The sequence below is a fragment of the Notolepis coatsorum genome (genome assembly GCF_963971535.1).
Source record: "Notolepis coatsorum genome assembly, chromosome: 7".
Classification (NCBI taxonomy): domain Eukaryota; kingdom Metazoa; phylum Chordata; class Actinopteri; order Aulopiformes; family Paralepididae; genus Notolepis; species Notolepis coatsorum.
Window position 1 is genome coordinate 104,950,419 of NC_140171.1, and position 23,115 is coordinate 104,973,533.

Genomic DNA, 23,115 nt, shown 5'->3' on the forward strand with positions numbered 1-23,115 from the left:
CACCATTATAGGGCTGCGCTCAAAGACAGGATGGGAAACGCCAGGTGCAGAGACAGAAATAACAATATAATCATAACTACCTCATACTGTATAGACTATAGTCTATCCATATAACGTGTATGATAGCATGTACAATAGTTCTGTATATACAAGTATATCGTTGTACTGTACTTGTGCTGTATAATGACAATACATTTTAATCTAATCTAATCTATATATACATATATATATATTTATATTTACAGCATATATGTCCATATCCGTCTGAATATACCTGCATATAATCCTTCTTTATACCAATTTATACACCTGCATATAACCCATATATACATATATATGTATTCTTACCCTATAATGACCCTGGTTTCTCAGGACTCCTAAGGGTATCATCCTGAGCAAAAATAATGATAACTACCTACCTCATACCATAGTCTACCCATATAACTCTTTATGATAACATGTACAATAGTGCTGTATATACCGTATATATACATTTATATATTTACATTTACCACATGTATGTATATATCCATATCTGTCTAAATATACCTGCATATAATCCTACTTATACACCTGCATATAACCCATATAACTCTGTATAAGTTATATAATAAATAACATGTATAATAGCATGTACATTAATGCTGTATATACCATATAAATATATTTATTCTTACAGTATATATATATATATATATATATATATATACATCTGCCTGTACATACCTGCATATAATCCTTTTTACATATCTGTAGATACGATATTTATATCTGTACATATCCCTACCTACTCTTACTACAGTAGTTACGCTGCTGGCCAGTATGACCTACTACCATAGTGTCTTTATACCTGTATCACTGTACATAATAATAGTATAACTCTGTCCATACATCTGGCAGGTGTCATCCATGAAGTGTGGCATCCTGCCCATCTCCCAAGAAGCTCTGATCCTGGGAGACATCGCTTATTTCAACTACCAGGGCAGCCTGGACGGCCAGGAGGATCGCAGGGAGCTACAGAAAGCCCTGGGGCCTACAGCCAAGGTACAGAGCTCCAGCCCACAGCCAGCCACACCTGGGCAGGGCCTGCGGTCTGCCACGCACACACTCAACACACCCGCATCTGTTGTGGAGGCACTGATGCCTAATTTATACTCAGACGTCAAAGTGGTTGCGACGGTTTGTGGCCCAGCCTCCCTCAAGCCTACCTAACGGCAAGGCCTACGTTCAACTGGCCAAAAATGTAACTGCGTCAAATCGATGACGTGGACAGCGCAGAGCTGTGATTGGCCGCTTCCCTGGGCTGGGCCGGGACATGTACGTGTTCCTCTGACATACTTCCGTATTTACCGTTTATCATCTCAGGAGCTCGGTCGGAGCGTTCCATTATCAATCGTGATGGACAAAAAAAAAAAAAAAAGCCTGGCAGAGGAAGTCCGAAAATATAGGCATTTGTCGAACACAACGCAGCACAGCCATCTAGTGGTTCGCCGATGTACTGCAACCCATGCGTTGAAGCCTAAAGCCTGCCTTAGGCCCAGGGTCCATTTATAGCTATGGAGTCTTTAATTCACAGTTGGACACCTCCCTCGGTTACAGTTGTAACTGACAGCTATAGAGACGGTGGAGGACTGGTGACCGGGGGGAGTAGACACTAGTAGGCCTAGTGTCTAAAAGGCTGCTGTTGATCCACATGTCAATCATTACTTTGAAATGGTCCATTAGGTGTTAATGTAGGGGCTCTGAGCGCTTCTCAGCCGTGTTATTGGCAGCTCTCATGGTATGAAAATGTGTTTGACAGTGTGTTTTTGTCTATGGTCCATTAACCTCTCTCTCTCTCTCTCTGTGTGTTACAGGTGCTGGTGTTGAGAAACCACGGTGTGGTGGCTCTCGGGGAGACCATCGAAGAGGCCTTTCACTACATTTACAATGCCCAGTATGCCTGTGAGATCCAGGTACACACACTCATACACACACACACCTATATACACACTTGTGCACACACACACACGTATACACACACACACACATACACACTCGTGCACACACATAGGGATCCAGGTACACACACTCATACACACTAAGGCTGTCCCCGAAGCCTGTTTTTGGGATTCGAACTTCGTCAGGGTTTTTCGAACGAACGTTCGAACCTTAGTTTTGAATTTTTTTTTTATATAAATATCCTCAAACTAAATCCTCAATTTGAATAAAGTGATTAATCTGATTAAATGAGTATTTTTTTTATTAAATCAACTTTCTTTAATGAATATAACTTATGAATATAAATAGAAGTTTTTTGTAATACTATAATATTAGTGTAGCCTAATCTTTATCTGCAACCAACCCCATTGGTTTAAACGGAATGAATAGACACATAGAAAAAAAGATTATTAAAAATTAAATATTCAAATTTTGATTTAGAATTCAAATGTTAACGTAACGAACAAACATTTGAACGTTCGGGCTCAGCCTTAATACACACACACATATATACACACTTGTGCACACACACACACACATACACACACACACGTGTCGTGCACACACACACATATACACACGTGTGCACACTCACACACACACATATATACATACTTGTGCACACATGCGCACACACACACACACAGACACACACACACACTCATCTTATGAGATCCATAAAACACGACAATGACACCTGTGCATCATGAAACCAGGGCAGTAACCCTGTCAGGAGACATTTTACAGCCCAGTTACAACAAGACGTATTCCTAATCCTGCCCTGGATCTAAACAACATGGCACCACCGTGGAGAACGTCCTCCCCCCCATAGCCTCGCTGCTGCTGTGTAGCACACATCTAGAGCAGGGGAGGGAGGGAGGGAGAGAGGGAGAGAGGGAGAGATGGGGGCTATTGGGGCTAGCATTGAAGTTATTAATGTGTCTGTGTGATTACTGTAGTGTTTGTGTGTGTGTACCGTTATGTGCAGTGTAGCCTGTGTTAACACATCCAGCGTTATTGGCCGCCATGCGTTGTCTGCCAGGATCGCTGTACAGCGTTTTTTAGATCAATATTTCATTTTTTCGCCATGGCATTCATAATTCATATACCCACCCCCGGTCCTGCAGCTGGCTCAATATTGCCGCCTGGTGGATGGTCGGGCGAGTTACACTCACAAACAGGATGTGCCATCAGTGCATCGATGAAAATCATCCGGCAGTCACATCTCGTTACGGGACTCCCGACAGACACTATGTACATAATGGATCGCTTTCTAAACGTAATAATCGATATGATTTCGGCGTTTATTGTGCCATACAAACCGGAAATGGACCTAGGCGATCGCCGTCATATAATTGGGATCTTTCACCGCCAGTCTCATTGGCCCACGGTAAGAGGAATATAACGTTATTTTCAACCCGATTGTGCATTTCCTTGTTTGCAAACCATCTGATCAATATATCACCCAACCTACATAAAGCAGTTACTGATGATCGGGGAATTATAAACGACCCCCCCCTTCCCCTTTCCTCTGCGCATGATGAGGCATAATGTATACCGATCATATACATTTGAGTTTTTTGGTGTAGCGTGTATGGGGGGACACGGCAATCGATAATGCGTTTGGGCCTATAACTAGCGTTTTTGGAATTACAGCAGAAAATATTAAAAACATACTTATATTCTAGAAGGTATTAACACAACAATGTATGAATGAAAAAGTATAACGTTCCCACATCCTGAACGATGGATAATCGATGTTGAATGGGCCATAGTAATGTCAATATAGCAATACAATTTTAAAAGTTATAGCCCTGCAAAGAAGGTAAACATCTCCATAGGCTTACAGCGCTGGCAGACAATTTGAGCCATCGAAACAAAAACATGAATCCACACAGCAAAGCCCTGCTTAATTAAAAAAAAAAAAAAAAAACTGTGGCCGTGTGTCACTGGTGGGACATCATTTGTTTGTGCCCATCGTGTCTTCAGGCCAAGCACTGTCTCATGGGGGTTGACAACACCTGTAGACTAGTGGTCTTCACCACTTCCCAATTAGCTAGACTTGTTAATGATTTATATCCTGTTCATCCCTCTCTCTCTCTATCTCTCTCTCTCTCCCTCCCCCTCTTTCTCTCTCCCTCTCTCCCCCCTCCCTTTCTCTCCCCCTCCCCCCTCTCGCTCTCTCCCCCCTCACTCTCCCTCCCCCTCACTCTCTCTCTCCCCTCACTCTCTCCCTCCCCCCCTTCTCTCTCTCCCTCCCCCCCTCCCTCTCTCTCTCCCCCCCCCCCTCTCTCTCTCCCTCTCCCCCCTGTGTCTCCAGGTGAATGCTATCTCTTGTGCTGGTGGTGTAGACAACCTGATAGTTCTTGATCAGGAGAAGTACAGATCCAGGGTGTTTGCTGTGGCTGATGCAGCAGCCGTCAACATGGGCGGTCAGCACAAGTGGAAGGTTGGAGAGTTGGAGTTTGAGTCCCTGATGAGGATGCTGGATAACCTGGTGAGTATGCAGCAGCGCTGGGGGGCTATATTATAATGCATATGGGTGTGTATTGTATTGTACGCACACACACACACACACACACACACACACACAAATGTATCTGGATGAAGTGAGTCAGCGCATCTGCCTATACTGCCCTGCAAAGGTTACTATAGTTTGCCTTTGTAGAACAGTGCTGTTGTAGTGATATTAGTACACACACATTTAGGGATACGGATGTAGTGGTATTCATACATATATGTAGAGGAGTACAGATATAGTGGTACAAATACATTATGTAGAGGGGTACATACATGAATACACACATAGAGGTGTACAGACGTAAATACACACTTTAGTTTAGTTTATTTGATCAGGGTCAGTGCATATCAATCAACAGTTGTGCATTTATAAATGAATACAAATTAAAAACTGTAAATATGCCAACATTAGCAGGGTTGCTAGTTTTCAGTTGTAGTCCCTGGGCTAGATGTCTAAGCCAGAAAGAAACAGAAAAATAGAAGGACATTAAATCTAATATAAAAACTATTTAAAACATATTCTGTACATTCACTCACTAGGCATTCATGCGTCTATTAAAAATAAAACAGTGTACAGGGACAAATCAAAGCCCATACACATAGAGGGGTACAGACATAAATACACATAGAGGGGTACAGACATAAATACACACAGAGGGATACAGACATAAATACACATATAGAGGGGTACAGACATAAATACACACACATAAATACACACAGAGGGGTACAGACATAAATACACACATAGAGGGGTACAGACATAAATACATAGAGGGGTACAGACATAAATACACACATAGAGTGTACAGACATAAATACATATAGAGGGGTACAGACATAAATACACACATAGAGGGGTACAGACATAAATACACACATAGAGGGGTACAGACATAAATACACATAGAGGGATACAGACATAAATACACACATAGAGGGGTACAGACATAAATACACACATAGAGGGGTACAGACATAAATACATATAGAGGGGTACAGACATAAATACACACATAGAGGGATACAGACATAAATACACACATAGAGGGTATACAGACATAAATACACACATAGAGGGATACAGACATAAATACATATAGAGGGATACAGACATAAATACACACATAGAGGGGTACAGACATAAATACACACATAGAGGGGTACAGACATAAATACACAGAGGGATACAGACATAAATACACACATAGAGGGATACAGACATAAATACACACATAGAGGGGTACAGACATAAATACACACATAGAGGGGTACAGACATAAATACACATAGAGGGATACAGACATAAATACACACATAGAGGGATACAGACATAAATACACACATAGAGGGGTACAGACATAAATACACACATAGAGGGGTACAGACATAAATACATATAGAGGGGTACAGACATAAATACACACATAGAGGGATACAGACATAAATACACACATAGAGGGATACAGACATAAATACACATAGAGGGGTACAGACATAAATACACACATAGAGGGATACAGACATAAATACACACATAAATCAAGCCCTACCACACTACCTGTGTTTTCTGGCCGCCCTAATCTACCTACCCTTAAACTAATGCCCTGTAGACCTAACCTTCTTCAACCACACCTGCTACCAGTCAAAGATCATATACCAATCATTTCATTGACCGCCCCAGGAGTACGTGGTGCACAGGACGCTAACCAACAACCAGAAAATAATGTCCCTATCTACATGTGGTGCCGACTAAACTATATATTTTAACAGCATAAGTAGTCACATCAAATTACAAACAAATACGGCATACTCACCTGTTTGATGAAATGGCTCAGCCCCCACGTTACACCATATGTAACGAACACCACCCAAACCATAATACCATGACACCCCGTGTAACACAAAAAAGAAAAACACCAAACAAATTTCTAGAGGTAAAAGATCCCGGACGAGCGCCCAACTGTTACGACCCTGGCTCAAGGGACGCAACCTATGTGCAAAACCGACACCAAAACCCCGTGCTCTAACTCAAAATGCTACTATAGCAAGGAACTACTAATATAACTATAAACTAATGTACTGGTAACCCAACGGACAAGGACTGTAAGAACCTGACAGCTCCTTCTCTAGGCACAGACCGTCCATGTGTGTTACTAGGTCTGCCTTTAAAGCTCCCCAGCAGGTAACCAATCAGCACTAATTGGCTAATTTGCAGGCCTCACCTGCATGCCCGGTGACACAGGAGTGACCAGGCCTCTAGTACATAACAGGGGTACAGACATAAATACACACATAGAGGGGTACAGACATAAATACACACATAGAGGGGTACAGACATAAATACACATAGAGGGGTACAGACATAAATACACATATAGAGCGTTACAGACATAAATACATATAGAGGGGTACAGACATAAATACACACATAGAGGGGTACAGACATAAATACACACAGAGGGGTACAGACATAAATACACACATAGAGGGATACAGACATAAATACACACATAGAGGGATACAGACATAAATACACACATAGAGGGGTACAGACATAAATACACATAGAGGGGTACAGACATAAATACACACATAGAGGGGTACAGACATAAATACACACATAGAGGGGTACAGACATACATACATACACATATAGAGAAGAGAGAATGGAAGGCACAGCTTTTTGCCTTCGTAGGGCAGTATAGGCTACAGTTGTTACGAGGTAGAGGGGAAAAGTAGCACCCAATATGCGGAAAGACTGGAGAGCACCTCCGAGTCTGCAGAATGACTGGAGAATGGAGGAAGCGTAGACGACAGTTTGCTCTTCTCAGATACTGTGATCATTTATTAGCGAATCACTAGAGCCATGAATATAGTACAGGAACAAACAAAACAAACAGCACAGCGGCGCTGGCACTAAATACAAAACGAACTGGTAACACGAGAAAACAAAGATGCACAAACAAACACTACACTTACTAGAACCACCAAGGGAGAGCAACGACGAGGGCAGGAAACAGGTAACCGGAGGAAATGACGCCACGACGAGGAGAGAGAGAAACACACACATATATACCCACACTAATTCACATTGGCAACACCTGGCCAGGCCAGTCTAACAGCAAAACAATTAACACCAACTAAACACAAAAGCAATAACACAACAACAACCAAAGCACTGTTTACATCAGTGGTTCTCAACTGGTCTAGCCTCGGGACCCAACATTTTCCTTAGTCATTAAGTCACGACCCAAATTTTTTAACGACTATAATTTATTTCAAATGTTGTTTTTGCAGTAATACACAATCTTTCATGCACTGTTAAAAACATGAAATAAACACAAGTTTGGGGGAACTAATTGGATAACTGGGGTTGCAACAAAAGTGCAACTAGGGCTAAAAACCCAATGAAATAAAATAATAATAAATAATTATGCTTCCTAGCAGACTTCTTAGCTTAACATAACAGACCTACAGTAAGTTTGGGGGAACTAATGGGATAACTGGGGTTGCAACAAAAGTACAACTAGGGCTAAAAACACAATGAAATAAAATAATAATAATAATAATAATAATAATAATAATAATAATAATAATAATAATAATAATAATAATAATAATAATAATAATAATAATAAATAATATATCCTTCTTAGCAGACTTCTTAGCTTAACATCCCAGGGAACTAATGGGATAACTGGGGATGTTGTTTGCTCCTGACAAGAGTCTCAAAGTCTGGGGTGACGGTAGACAAAGCAACTCCTGAGGTCATGTTCCTCTGCTTTGTCTTCAGCTGGACAAGAGCTGAGAAGCCACTTTCACAATGATAGCTAGTGCAAAAAAACACACATCCGCGACCCACTCAAAATGGCCCCGCGACCCACCAGTTGAGAAACACTGGTTTACATTGTCCTCCCTGGAACCGTTACAACAGTGGCTCAGGAGGTAAAGCAGTCGTCTGGTAATCGGAGGTTCCCAGTTCGATTCCCACTCCTCACAGGCAGCATGTCGAAGTGTCCTTGAGCAAGACACTTAACCCCTGGATAAAAGCTTCTATATAAATGCAGCCATTTAGCATTTATAGGCTGATAACTACAGTACTTGTTTACAGCGGTCTACATGTGATAAGACACATGAAGTCTGGCCGTCTGTTCAGCTCCATGCTGACCTGTCAGCTGTGCCCTGCCCCCCCTGCGTTCACTTGGCAGGAGCAGCGTGAGGAACGTGCAGAGAGGGCAGCGCCCACGTCCTCCTACCTGCCGCGTTGGCATCACTTAACGTCGCCACCGCCGTGCCGTCGACCGCCGCGCCTGTCTTAAAGGGACAGCGGACACATTGGCACAGATATGACACGCAGTGATTCCACCCTTCATAGACGTGATGAATGGAAGGCTTTATTTTTTCGTTCGCTCTTGACTCCCAAATTCCTCCCCTCCACCGCGCCCCGTCCCATGTCATGCCTCCTGTGGTCAGTCAGGTTACGGAGTCAGAGTCCGCGTTTTAACACGACGTACCGGAGCCAAGGTTTCCTAACGAGCTGATGGGGGTGGGGAGATGAGCGGATAGATAAATAGTTTGATTGTGAATAGTGGTGCTTGGATAAACAAGGGATATTAGATACGCGGGGGGGGTTGACCTATCTCAAACCCGCCCTTTTTTCTGGATCCTCCAATCACAATGGTTGCTTTCCACGGACCATTGACATCGATTGGAGGAGGTCTGTGAGGTTTTAAAGGACAGCCGAGGAGGAAGAAACACACGGGGCGAAAAGGGAGGAGTATTGTTAGGGGATGAGGGAGGGAGGGATGATGAGGGGGGGATTGAAGGAGGAATGGAACGTCATCGGTCCAGCTGTGTTGGTCCCTGTAGACTTTGGCTTGGGATATATAAGTGGGGGAGATTTGGTAAACAGAAGATTCCATCACTGTGTCCACAGGGCTTGACTCATACAAACCACCCTAATGTTCCTGTCTGTCTGTCTCTCTGTCTGTCTGTTAGTATCTCTGTTGCTCTTTCTATCTCTTTCTTTCTATCTATCTATCTATCTATCTATCTATCTATCTATCTATCTATCTATCTATCTATCTATCTATCTATCTATCTATCTATCTATCTATCTATCTATCTATCTATCTATCTATCTATCTATCTCTCTCTCTCTCTTTCTATCTATATCTCTCTTTATGTCTCTCTATTTCTCTTTCTATCTATCTATCTATCTATCTATCTATCTATCTATCTATCTATCTATCTATCTATCTATCTATCTATCTCTCTCTTTCTATCTATATCTCTCTTTATGTCTCTAACTCTATCTATCTCTCATGTCTCTATCTCTCTTTCTATCTATTTCTATATCTACCTCTTTCCATCTCTATCTCTCTCTATCTATTGATCTCTTTCTATCTCTCTCTCCCACTCTTCATCCTGATCCCATACTTCACATAGTTTCCCTTCTCCTCTTCCTCACTTCTCCTCTCACCATCCATTCCTCCTCACTTCTTCCTTGGTGAATCACTACCTCTCCATCTGTGAACAGTCTTTAGCAACGCTCCTCTCCTTCCTCCTCCTCCTCCTCCTCCTCCTCCTCCTCCTCCTCCTCCTCCTCCTCTCCTTCCTCCTCCTCCTCCTCCTCCTCCTCCTCCTCTCCTTCCTCCTCCTCCTCCTCCTCCTCCTCCTCTCATCTCTCACACCCTATAAACAGAGCCTGTTCTCAGGGACTGTTGTTTGCTTACAGCTTCTTCCATGGGGAGGTTGTACATGTTGCACAACACAGCGGTGCAGGATGAGCTCAGCGCTGGGTGGAGTGATGTGAACCAGGAGCTGCGTGTCTCTGCGTTTCATCCAGTCAACACTGGAGCGACGAGATGGATTATTAACCAAGGCACAGATTTAAAGGGGAATTCCACTCTGGGTGTCTTCTTGTATTTGTAGAAGAGTTGCTTTACTGCAGAGTAAACATTAGGACCATAGAGATATTTAGCAACTACTGCGCACGCTCAAGCTTCCTGGTTTTCAAAGGACTACACTGTGGTGAAAAGGGGAGGGTCCTACCAAACACACACACACACACACGATTATGTCTGGTTCTGCCATTACCTGGCGAGAGACAGAGAGTGGGAAGCTGATAGAGAGAGAGCGAGAGAGAGAGAGAGAGAGAGAGAGAGAGAGAGAGAGAGAGAGAGAGAGAGAGCGAGAGAGAGAGAGAGAGAGAGAGAGCGAGAGAGCGAGAGAGCGAGAGAGCGAGAGAGCGAGAGAGCGAGAGAGAGAGAGAGAGAGAGAGAGAGAGAGAGAGAGAGAGAGAGAGAGAGAGAGAGTCGAGGTATCTGATCATTCAATTGACCCAGCAGCCATTGTAATTCTTTTAGCTCTCTTCCAAATTAGCACCTTGCACTGCCAGCGTTTCTGGCACAGAGATGCGTGAATAAATCAGCTACGCCCCCATGAATACGGTTCTGATTGGAGGATCAAGAAAAAGAGGGCGGGTTTGTATTTTGTAATTGTATGGAGAGCAGTTGAACTTAGAGTGGACTGTGGTACATAAAGATAGTCCATGTGAGAAAAGACTGATGGAGAGGAAATGGCTCTGTTGACTCCATGGTCTGTGTTGCCAGAGACCCCTCTGGTCACAGCAGTGTTTTCCCTCTGAGGGCGAGAGAGAGAGGCCTTCCCTCCCCCTTTGTCTAACGCAGTGTTTCTCAAAGTGGGGGGCGCAGAGGCATGACAGGGGGGGGCCTTGAGATAATCCTTTTTTTTTTTGGATTACAGAAAATTATCACTAAAGTGCTATCTGTTGCAGCTGCACTGTTCTCCATGAAAATACCATATTTGGATAAGTTTGACCATTTCTCAAAATCTGAAAATCATTATTTAATAAAACACAGAAAAGGATTACCAAGTTACTCTGGATAAAAAATAACTTTACAGACAACATTGAGACAAAGCTTCCTGACACATCTCCATCCAAACTCTAGGAAGAACTCATTGAAAGTGTGGTGCTGAGTACCAATTTTGGGCTGCCAAAGGGGGGCCTGACAGAAAAAGTTTGAGAAGCACTGGTCTAACGGGACAGTGACAGTGGTGATCATTGAGCAGCTGAATACAGTCTGTACTCCGGAAGGTGTTGGTGTTGTAGCTGGTGGTCACACAGCTTTGGCCAAAGAAAGAGTCACAAAACACCCGTCTCTAGTTCTTCCTCCAATTCAATTAGATGCATTTCTCATACGCATTAAGCTCTCATTACATGGATGGGAATGTCCTTTTTGGGTGGTATATATTGTACGTTGTCACTGACACATGGAAGAGCAAAGCCACACCCTCCCCTACTTCCGATGCAAGAATAGCTTTCAACAAAACCAACGTTTGGACGGGGGCAAGGCTGTTGTTGCCAGAACATTCATTCAATTTTTATTTATACTCGATAAATACACTGAGTAGTTAAACTCATTTACAGTGCCGTCGAGATGTTACATTCACAAGTGTCACAGTGCGTTCATAAATATAAAGACATCAGACAATCAGAATAATTAAGAGCACATTTTAAAATACATTAAAAAATAGCAAAATAAATATATAAAAAATTGCAAAGAAATTAAAACGGGTAATTTAAAAACAATTACGTACATATTGTTGTTAGGTTTAGACAGCATGGTGGTGTTGTAGGAGGTCCCAATAACAGACAGAACGAGGGGGAAGCAGGCAGGACACGGCGGGGTGTAATTCAAAGAAGAGAGCTTTACTTGAACATAACTAAATTGCAACAAACAAAAACGAACTTACAAAAACGAGAACCAAAACCTCAGCAATGCTGGCAGAGAACAAGGTACATAAAACTAACACGGGGGAAAACACTAACTGACACGAGGAGACTAGGAACTAATATGACAGGAACAAACAGCTATACAGGATACAGGATAACAGAGTAGCAGAGTAAACAGAGTAATGAACCGACAGGGAAGACAGAGCAGACTAGACATATATACACAGACTAATTGACACATGAGGGTTGATTGGAAACGAGACACACCTGGGATGGGAACAGAACGACAAGACTAGGAGTGACACTAAATACAAGACAAGACTGAACACTAGAAACATCACATCAACACAAGGAAACTAACACCACAGGAACATAACACTAACAGGGGAACATGCAGGACAAGAGACACAATGGGAGACACAGTAACAGGAGAAGGACACAGAGGAACATGGAAACAATAAAGAGCCACCAGTGCACCAGGAGGGTATGCACTGGTGAGGGTAGTCCAAGGGTGAAAGATGGGAATTGTTCAGCAGGTGGAGGAAGAGGACCATGAATGAGTGGGGGATGATGTGGATGAACAGGAGGAGCAGGGACAGGAGGGACATAACAATTGTGGTGACCCGATTGGTCATTAAGGTTCTAAACCGACCCATAGACACTAGAGTGTCTAGTTTCAGAGTTTCCTGCAGGGTAGTCCATGATGTAGGGGCAGAAAAGCCAAAAGCAGATCTACCAAGTTCTGTACAAATTCTAGGCAAAAAGCCAAAAACTGGATTGTGTACAACAGGGTTCAGTGGTCCATTCCAATAAAGAACTAATATAATTTGGACAATCTCTAATTATGGCTTTATAAATAAAAAGATTCCAATGCAACTTACGTCTCTGCCAGAGAGGCCCACGACCTTATTATCGAGTATAAATAAAGATTGAATGAATATAGGATACAATGGTGAGTACCATAACTATCACCGGTGATAAATCTAATGGCTGAATGGTAAACAGAGTCTAAGGGCTTAAGAGTGGAAGCCGCTGCATGTCTATAAATCACATCTCCGTAATCCAAAACAGATAGGAACACTGCTTCAACAACTCTCTTTCTGCTAATCATAGGGAAGGAAGCTGGCTCTATTTCTATACAAAAAGCCAATATTTTTCCGTAATTTACCTTTATCAATCCAAGGTATTTGTATTCTGAAACGCTCTCGATATCAGAACCATTCAGAGTAGATATATGCAAGTCACTATAAACCATATTTTTGGCTTTGGAAAACAACATGAATTTAGTTTTACTGGCATTAAGCACCAATTTTAGACTAATAAGTGCATCTTGCAGGGCGTCAAAGGAGAGTTGTAAATATGTTGTGTGGCCAATCAGCAGTACAATAGAGAACTGTGTCATCCGCGTAAAGTAAACATAGAAACGGTCACTACCGTTAGGGAGGTAAAATGTTCTGCTGTTATCATAAATCAAATCAAATGTATTTCTAGAGCCCGAGATCACATGGAATAGCCCCCAGGGCTGTACAAGTGTTCTTGTACAAGTCAAGAACAAACATCACAAAAGATCAAAAACCACCATAAAATCCAAATATACGACACTCCCAGACTTTCCCCAATGAAGATAAGGAACAACTCACTAAAAACCTAGCAATAGGGGGGGGGGGATAAAAGCACCACAGGCAGCGTGGAGGCGAGAAACCTCAGATGGGCTGTTCAAAGGGGATCCCCCAACTGGATGTCGGTGATAATATAGTGTTGCAGTGTAATGTCATCAAATGGGAGCTCCGCCAACAATGGTATTCAGAACGCAGATTTGACCCTTCCGTTTTGGTAGAATAAACAACCACTCGAATTGTAGCCAACCCCTGTGGGCATTTGTCGGTTGATGATTTGTTGTAGAAATGCCTGTTAAAATGGTGTCTGCGTTTTTCATTCAAATGGCTACTCCCCTTACATAGGAGTCAACAACGAGGTGTTTGCATCCAAATGTTGCCCCGAGTCTCAACCGGGTGAAATCGGATTATTCTTTCCTTTTGGGACTTTTTTAGTTTTTAACCAAAAGGCGGTGGGTGCGCCATCACCTGTTAGGAATGCAATGCAACCAAAGCGGCGCAAGCGTTCTGCTATTCACACTCCTCTTCTTCCGGCGCAGGGCTACAGGACGGGCTACGCCTACCGGCACCCCATCGTCCGGGAGAAGCCGCGGCACAAGAGCGAGGTGGAGATCCCGGCCACCGTCACGGCCTTCGTGTTCGACGAGGACGACGGCTGCGCCACGCGGCTGCCCTTCAAGTTCCTGCAGCAGCGGCAGCAGCGGGAGAAGACGCGCTGGCTCAACTCCCCCAACAGCTACACCAAGGTCAGCCTGGAGGCCAGCGACGGCTACATGGCGCGCACCTCCACGGTGAGCACCTCCTCTCATTTATTTTTTTAACTAAATCCATTTTATATATAGTCATTAACTATCACTACCATACACATGTGTGCGTGTGTCTCATAAGATCAAGTAAGATTAGGAATACAAAAACAGGTAAATACAGCCTGTAAAACATCTCAAATCTATCCACATATGCAATGTGTAATATGAGTGTAAATGTGCATGTAATATGCAATGTGTGTAAATGTGCATGTAATATGCAATGTGTGTAAATGTACATGTAATATGCTATGTGTGTAAATATACATGTAATATGCTATGTGTGTAAATATACATGTAATATGCTATGTGTCTAAATATACATGTAATATGCTATGTGTGTAAATATACATGTAATATGCTATGTGTCTAAATATACATGTAATATGCTATGTGTGTAAATATACATGTAATATGCTATGTGTGTAAATGTACATGTAATATGCTGTGTGTGTAAATGTACATGTAATATGCTATGTGTGTGAATGTACATGTAATATGCTGTGTGTGTAAATGTACATGTAATATGCTGTGTGTGTAAATGTACATGTAATATGCAGGAATGCTGAGATGAGGTAAGAAAGGTGTTTCATGTCTTAATGTCAAGAAGATCCTTGTAACCAGTGTTCTTCTTCTGCCTTGGTGCCCTGATCAAATGTTTTCCCCATTTTAAATCTTATTCTAGGCTGCCCTCTTTTGGTTGATGTGAGAATTGCATCCTACGGTGTCTTTGTGTTTTATTGTATTGGCTGCTTTTAAGATAAGATAAGATATTCCTTTATTGATCCCCTTGGGGAAATGTGGGCGTCATTAGTAGTATTAGTAGAAAGACATAAATATATGCAATAACATTTTATCTGAATATATAAAATATGAGAAAAAATACAGTGTAAACAATATAATTAACACTTTGGGTGCCGGGAGCCGTCTTTAGACGTCTTTGCTGGCCATGCTAAAGTTGCCGGGGGACGCTGTACGTCGTCTTTATATCAATATTTCAAAAATCTGCGATCGGATTCATAATGTCCCTCCGCTGGCCTGAGATCCACCAGCAGGACCCACTGAGCTCTCTGGCGGTTCAGGAGCGCCATCTGGTGGCCGATCGGCGCAAGCGCTTAACAGGAAGCGCACTAGAGGTTTTGCTAGACGTCCGTATTGCTTCCGGCCACTCGGTACATGTCCCGTGACTCTAGCTCGTCACTCTACATAGCGATCGATTGCCAATAACTCGATAAACAACATGATTTGGACGTATATACCATTATACAAGCTGGAGATGGACCGGGTAATAATATATCCCATAATGATAAAATTTCTACTCGACGATGATCGCCCAACGGCGCGCGGAGACTGGGGTGAGTTTCAGCGTGTAACGTTACCGTCTTCGATAATAACTGATATTATCAACATTTGACCCACATTAGATGATTGGTATAATGCTGCCCACGGAATTATAAACGCCCCCTCGCCCATCCGGTCAACATCAGATGACGTGTAGTAACTTCTAGAAGTACGTCTAGTTGGAATTTTTTATATCGCGCTGATTGCCATCAAACTGTATTTCATCATCAATATAATGCATTTGGGGCTATATATCACGTTCTGGAGAAAGCTGCAGAAAGAGATGAAAACATACTTATACATTAGACCATACTTTACTATGAATATGTGAATGAAAAAGTTTAACGTTGCTACACAATGAACAATACATATAGGACTTTGAATGGGCCCTAATAATGGCAATGTAGCAATAGAATTTAAAAAGTTATAGCCCTGCAAAGAAGGGGACTTTCTCCATAGACAAATAGCGCTGGCAATCTATGGTATATCATTAATTTAACCTTAGGCAACCAAAGTGTTAACTCTGATTATAAAATAATTGTAAACAGTGTTTACAGTGTAAACAAAGGTGCTGTTCATTAATATGTGATCACAAGGACGATGAATTACACTCATCTCAAGTTTCATATGCTGTATATTTTTCTTTGTCTCAATCTGAACTGTTTTTGTCCTGTTTTCTCTTGTGCAGTGGATGAAAGGCGAGGAGACTGGCACGCCCATCCGCATCGAGGACCCCAACCAGTTTGTCCCCCTCAACACAGACCCCAGTGAAGTTCTGTTCAAGAGAAATAAAGTGAGTTGGAACCCCTCCCCTTCTTCAACTATTATCTGAAATAATATTTTATTTTATTTAACCCTAACTAACCTTACTGTCATGCACTTGTCCTAATAAACTAACCTACACTGTAGCACTCAACACTTTGATGAACATTGTTACTCAGCTGATAGAGTTGTGCCCTTCCTGATGACTTGTCGTACAGAACTTGTAAGTCGCTTTGGATAAAAGCGTCAGCAAAATGACTAAATGTAAATGTGATGTAATGGTGCGTTCAGGAGGAGTCGGGAACCGGGGAGTTCCTCAGCTCCTGCATTTAAGCGTTCAGATTCAGTGTCTAAGCTGAATCTACTCTGCGGGAAGCTACTCTGAGCTACTCTGAGAGTTCAAGTTCAAGTTCTTTATTTGTCAAATACACAACAATACAGGGGCTTTGCAGGTAATGCAATTCTTGTGTTTCGAGCTCAGACTCAACAGTGCACAATTAAGAAACATCAATGAATACAAGAATGGTAACAATAGGTAATAGTAGTAACATCAAATAAAATATAAAAGAGGTCAGATAAAATAGTCAATTATTTACAGAAAGTGCCTTGCGTGTAGTAATGTAAGTGTAGTGTATGTGCATGATAAGGTGTCGTGCAGGGTGTGTGTGTTTGCGTGTCCAATAACAATAAGTAGTAGTACTTATAAAGTATTTTGAAAATAAAATATCAAAATGAGGTAAGATAAAAATAAAATAGTCCATTTCTACAGAAAGTGTCTTGCGTAAAAGTGTATGTGCATCTTAAGGTGCAGGGTCCATGTGTCTTGTGTGTGTGTGTGTGTGTGTGTGTTGACTGTGTTGGAGAGTTTTTTAAGAGGTGTGTGTTCAAGAGTTTTTTAATAGAGCATAGTTTTACAAGCTACCAATTACTTCACACAAATACACAATTACAACATATAGGCTGAGACTAAAATAAGTGACATTTCACTCAGTTGAAAGTGAAAACTGTGAACATAACCTGTTTATCTTGAACAGGCACCTTTTTTTTTTTAGATCACTTACCAACTTTACCATCACAATGGTCTCGCTTGTCCATTGTCTGAGCACTGCAGAGGGGAGGGGCTGGTTAAAGACGTCTGAGCAGAGGGGAGGGGCTGGTTAAAGAGGTCTGAGCAGAGGGGGGGGGGGGGGCTGGTTAAAGAGGTCTGAGCAGAGGGGGGGGGGGGGGGCTGGTTAAAGAGGTCTGAGCAGAGGGGGGGGGGGCTGGTTAAAGAGCTTGTCTGAGCAGAGGGGAGGGGCTGGTTAAAGAGCTTGTCTGAGCAGAGGGGAGGGGCTGGTTAAAGAGCTTGTCTGAGCAGAGGGGGGGGGGGGCTGGTTAAAGAGCTTGTCTGAGCAGAGGGGAGGGGCTGGTTAAAGAGCTTGTCTGAGCAGAGGGGGGGGGGGGGCTGGTTAAAGAGCTTGTCTGAGCAGAGGGGAGGGGCTGGTTAAAGAGCTTGTCTGAGCAGAGGGGAGGGGCTGGTTAAAGAGGTTGTCTAAGCAGAGGGGAGGGGCTGGTTGTCTGAGCAGAGGGGAGGGGCTGGTTAAAGAGGTTGTCTAAGCAGAGGGGAGGGGCTGGTTGTCTGAGCAGAGGGGAGGAGCTGGTTAAAGAGGTTGTCTAAGCAGAGGGGAGGGGCTGGTTAAAGAGGTTGTCTAAGCAGAGGGGAGGGGCTGGTTATCTGAGCAGAGGGGAGGAGCTGGTTAAAGAGGTTGTCTAAGCAGAGGGGAGGGGCTGGTTAAAGAGCTTGTCTGAGCAGAGGGGAGGGGCTGGTTAAAGAGGTTGTCTAAGCAGAGGGGAGGGGCTGGTTAAAGAGGTTGTCTGAGCAGAGGGGAGGGGCTGGTTAAAGAGGTTGTCTGAGCAGAGGGGAGGGGCTGGTTAAAGAGGTTTCTCTCAAGAGAGCAGAGGGGAGGGGCTGGTGTTGAGGAGGAGCCTCTGCCCAGAATTGTGGGTGAATTTAATTCCAGTCGTTCACGTTTTTATTTGTTAAAATAAGTGTTAAATAGCTCTACATCCAGCAGCCATCACTGATATAGTGTCTTATCAGTAACATGGGTCTCCCAGTCCCTCCGTTCTGCATTAAACAGAAAACACATTATCCAATCTTATACAATCGGGGAATCAGAGAAACCTAGATATTATTTAACTGATTTCAAGAAATCTTGCCAAGCCAAATTTGCTTACTGCACTGGCAGATTTGTTTACCTGTTTCAAGCACATAATTTGCTTAAAACTAGTTTTTATTTCTTATTTTTGTCAGACCATTTTTGCAGTGTGGAGTTCTCTCTCCTGATTGGATGAAGTGGGATAAATGTATTTTCTGTTTACTGCAGAACGGAGGGACTGAGAGACCCATGTTACTGACCAGACACTCTATATGCGATGACTGTGTTGGAATGTAGAGCTATTATTTTAACATGTTAGACCACGTATATATATATATTTTTTTTTTAAAGATTTATTTTTTTAGCGTTTATCGCTTTTTGCTACTGGGCAGTCCAGTAGAGAGAGAGAGAGAGAGAGAGGAAGAGCGGGAGACAGAGTGGGGGGAAGACATTCGGCAAATGACGCCGGGTCCGGGAATCGAACCCGGGTCGGCCGTGCCGCGACGCAGCGCGTTACATGGTTCGCCACTTTGGCGCCATAGACCACATATTTTAACAAAGAAAATACCACTTACAGCTCCTTTAACTTCACCTCAAAATGTAAAAAGATTTAAATAATAATAATAATGTAATTAACTACTAAAATCACTCTGCAAATTTGAATTTAGTTGAACTACCAGCAAGCTACTGCTAGTTTAATCACATGTAGTGAAGCTACTCCCCAACACCCATTCAGACTGTAAAAACACGACGCAGGCGACTGGTAGCCACTAGCCGTAGCCACAAGCTCAGAGCTGTGCTTGTTACTTGTTACTTGTTACTTCTGCTGCTTCTAACTGCAGCTCCTTAGTTTGTCCCATTTATTGGATTTAATTTGACCGTTAGCAGAGCAAACAGCTGAAAGCACACTGCGTACCCAAAACACAGTGGCCATTTTGCTTTTAATTTCGTGCTCAGGTTGGGATTTCCTTTCCACAGAGGAATCCCAACCTGAGCATGATATAAGAGCAAAATGGCCACTGTGTGAATTATGGTCAGTTGAGGCTATGAATGCCACGTGTATTTTTTATTTTGTTAATGTAATTAGTCAATGGATGTGAAGTGGGAGATATTGGAGTTATACAACAGTCCTGACCTGCCCGCGTGTTGCTTATTAACAGCGGAACAGTGCAAAAATGCTTCCGCTTTTGTCACCGCACGCCACTACGGTAATGCGCCTTTCTTTTCACCCCGCTTAGACAAATGCATATGGCATTTCCGCGTACATTGCAACGAATCACTTGGAACCTCGGCTGTCTTTAACTATGAGTGAACACAACGCAACATTGTAACGTTATCGAACCTCGGCTGTCTTTAACTATGAGTGAACACAACGCAACATTGTAACGTTAACGTGTACTTTACTATGGAATATAGTATATTATCGCGACGCGTCGTCAGACTAAACAGTGTTGTGAACACAACACATTGTAACGTTAACGTGTACTTCGCGACGCGTCGTCAGACTAAACAGTGTTGTGAACACAACACATTGTAACGTTAACGTGTACTTTACTATGGAATATAGTATATTATCGTGACGCGTCGTCAGACTAAACAGTGTTGTGAACACAACACATTGTAACGTTAACGTGTACTTCGCGACGCGTCGTCAGACTAAACAGTGTTGTGAACACAACACATTGTAACGTTAACGTGTACTTTACTATGGAATATCAGAAGAAACTACTCAACCTCGGCTGTCTTTAACTATGAATGAACACAACACTCTAACTCACCATGTTTAGATAATAAAGTACTCAACCTCTACTTGTCTACTGTCTGACTGAACACAACACTCTAACTAACTTACCATGTTTAGATAATGAAGTACTCAACCTCTACTGTATTTAACTATGAGTGAACACAACACTCTAACTTACCATCTTTAGATAATGAAGTACTCAACCTCTACTGTATTTAACTATGAGTGAACACAACACTCTTAACTTACCATCTTTAGATATTAACACTTTGGCTGCCGGAGGTTAAATTCATGATATACCATCTGTTGCCAGCTCTATTTGTCTATGGATAAGTTCCCCTTCTTTGCAGGGCTATAACCTTTTAAATCCTATTGCTAGATTGCCATTATTAGGGCCCATTCAAAGTCCTATATGTATTGTTCATTGTGTAGCAACGTTAAACTTTTTTATTCACATATTCATAGTAAAATATGGTCTAATGTATAAGTATGTTTTCATCTCTTTCTGCAGCTTTCTCCAGAACGTGATCTATAGCCCCAAATGCATTATATTGATGATGAAATACAGTTTGATGGCAATCGGCGCGATATAAAAAATTTCAATTGGACGTACTTCTAGAAGTTTCTACGTATCATCTGATGTTGACCGGATGTGCGGGGGATCGTTTATAATTCCGTGGGCAGCGTTATATCATTCATCTAGTGTGGGTCATATGTTCATCAGAGCAGTTTATATCGAACACGTTCAAAAATAACGCTGAATCTTACCGTATCTTCCTCGCGCCGTTTGACGATCAGCGTGGTGTAGACCGTTTTCGATTATGGGATGTTTATCCAGATGAACCATTTTCAGGTTGTATAATGGTATATACGTCCAAATCATGTTGTTTATCTAGTTATTGGCAACGGATCGCTGTGTGTTGTGACGAGCTCGAGTCCCGGGACATGTACAGAGTGCCCGGAAGTGGTGTGGGTGAATAGCACATCGTCCAAGTGGCTTCCTGTTGGGCGATTGCGCCGATCGGCCACCAGATGGCGCTCTTGAACCGCTGGAGGGTTCGGTGGGGCTTTTTGGTGGGTCTCAGGCCAGCGGATGGGAAATATGAATCCGATCACAGATTTTTGAAATATTGATATCAAAGACGAGTTACGGCGTCTTCGGCACCTTGAGCATGGCGGGGAAGGACGCCTAAAAACGTCTTCTGGCAGTTAAAGTGTTAAAGTACTCAACCTCTACAGTCTTTAACTATGAGTGAACACAACACTCTAACTTACCATCTTTAGATAATGAAGTACTTAACCTCTACTGTATTTAACTATGAGTGAACACAACACTCTTAACTTACCATCTTTAGATATTAAAGTACTCAACCTCTACAGTCTTTCATGTTAGCTCAGTAGTGCTCAATCAATCAATCAATCAATCAATCAATCAATCAATCAATCATGTACCTCGGCGCAGCTGAATAACAGTAGGAGTGATCGCCTGCTGCGTCCATCACGTGTACATGGTGATTAACCAAATTGAACCAAAGCGTGTTAATATGTGTCGAACCAAGCGGGGATCTCATGCGCACGAGCGCGGCGCGAGCACACCGGTGCACGCACCTGGGCGAAGGAAAAGGAAAGGCGCATTACCGTAGTGGCGTACGGTGACGAATGCGGAAGCATTTTTGCACTGTTCCGCTGTTAATAAGCAACACGCGACCTGCCCACTCGCACGTCTGAGTTCAGTGGCTGCTGTTCAATATGGTATTTTTCCTACTGGGAGGATGGAAGCGTTCCAGGTTCGACTTCTCGGGAATGCAACTTTATTCAGTCTGACTCACCCATGAATCCTCGTCAAAACAACTAGAAACAGCAAACTCCACATTAAACTCCGTTTGGCTTCAGTGGGACATATTTCTTTATATTGACTGAATCGCTTGTGCGTCCCCCCCCCCCGTCCCTGTCCCTTTCCCTTTCCCTTGGATCAGTTCCCTTGTTGCAATGTGCTTCCTCGGTTCTGGTCCTGGGTCAGTTTCTGATGATCATATCGCTGTGTGTGTGTTTCATCCTATCACTCCCATCACAGATCAGAGAGCAGAACAGGTTTGACATGATGTCGTCAGGTCCTCGCTCTCAGCACCTGGCGGGCATCCCTGTGGACGAACCACGACAGGTGAGACACATACCGACTACTACATACTGTCTTTGGGTTTCCCCCGTTGGCCTAGAGCCGTGCTGGATGTCTCGATAATTTACAAATCGTTCCTAATTTAGGAATACTGGCCTATGTGACATGTAAAACATATATTAGGCTCACTTACAACTGGTGTGAGTGGTTTTCATTCACTTACAATCCCATTTGAAGGTGTTACGGCTGAAACTAGTGTAATTGTACCATGCATCAAGGAAAGTGAATGTTAGGATAGATTAGGATAGATGTGCATGCATGCGTGTGTGCGTG

The 23,115-nt window shown here is 42.8% G+C and overlaps 1 protein-coding gene across 5 annotated transcripts in view; it reads left to right on the forward strand.

Annotated features, from left to right (window-relative positions):
* add3a (adducin 3 (gamma) a) overlaps positions 1 to 23,115 on the forward strand; it is a 239,165-nt gene that overhangs the window by 197,401 nt on the left and 18,649 nt on the right. For all 5 annotated transcript variants that reach the window (XM_084318972.1, XM_084318971.1, XM_084318970.1 and 2 more), the window contains exons 7-12: positions 901 to 1,044; positions 1,857 to 1,955; positions 4,301 to 4,477; positions 14,418 to 14,669; positions 16,711 to 16,815; positions 22,741 to 22,827. In XM_084318972.1, the coding sequence (XP_084175098.1) occupies positions 901 to 1,044; positions 1,857 to 1,955; positions 4,301 to 4,477; positions 14,418 to 14,669; positions 16,711 to 16,815; positions 22,741 to 22,827 (864 nt within the window). The remainder of the gene's footprint in view (positions 1 to 900; positions 1,045 to 1,856; positions 1,956 to 4,300; positions 4,478 to 14,417; positions 14,670 to 16,710; positions 16,816 to 22,740; positions 22,828 to 23,115) is intronic.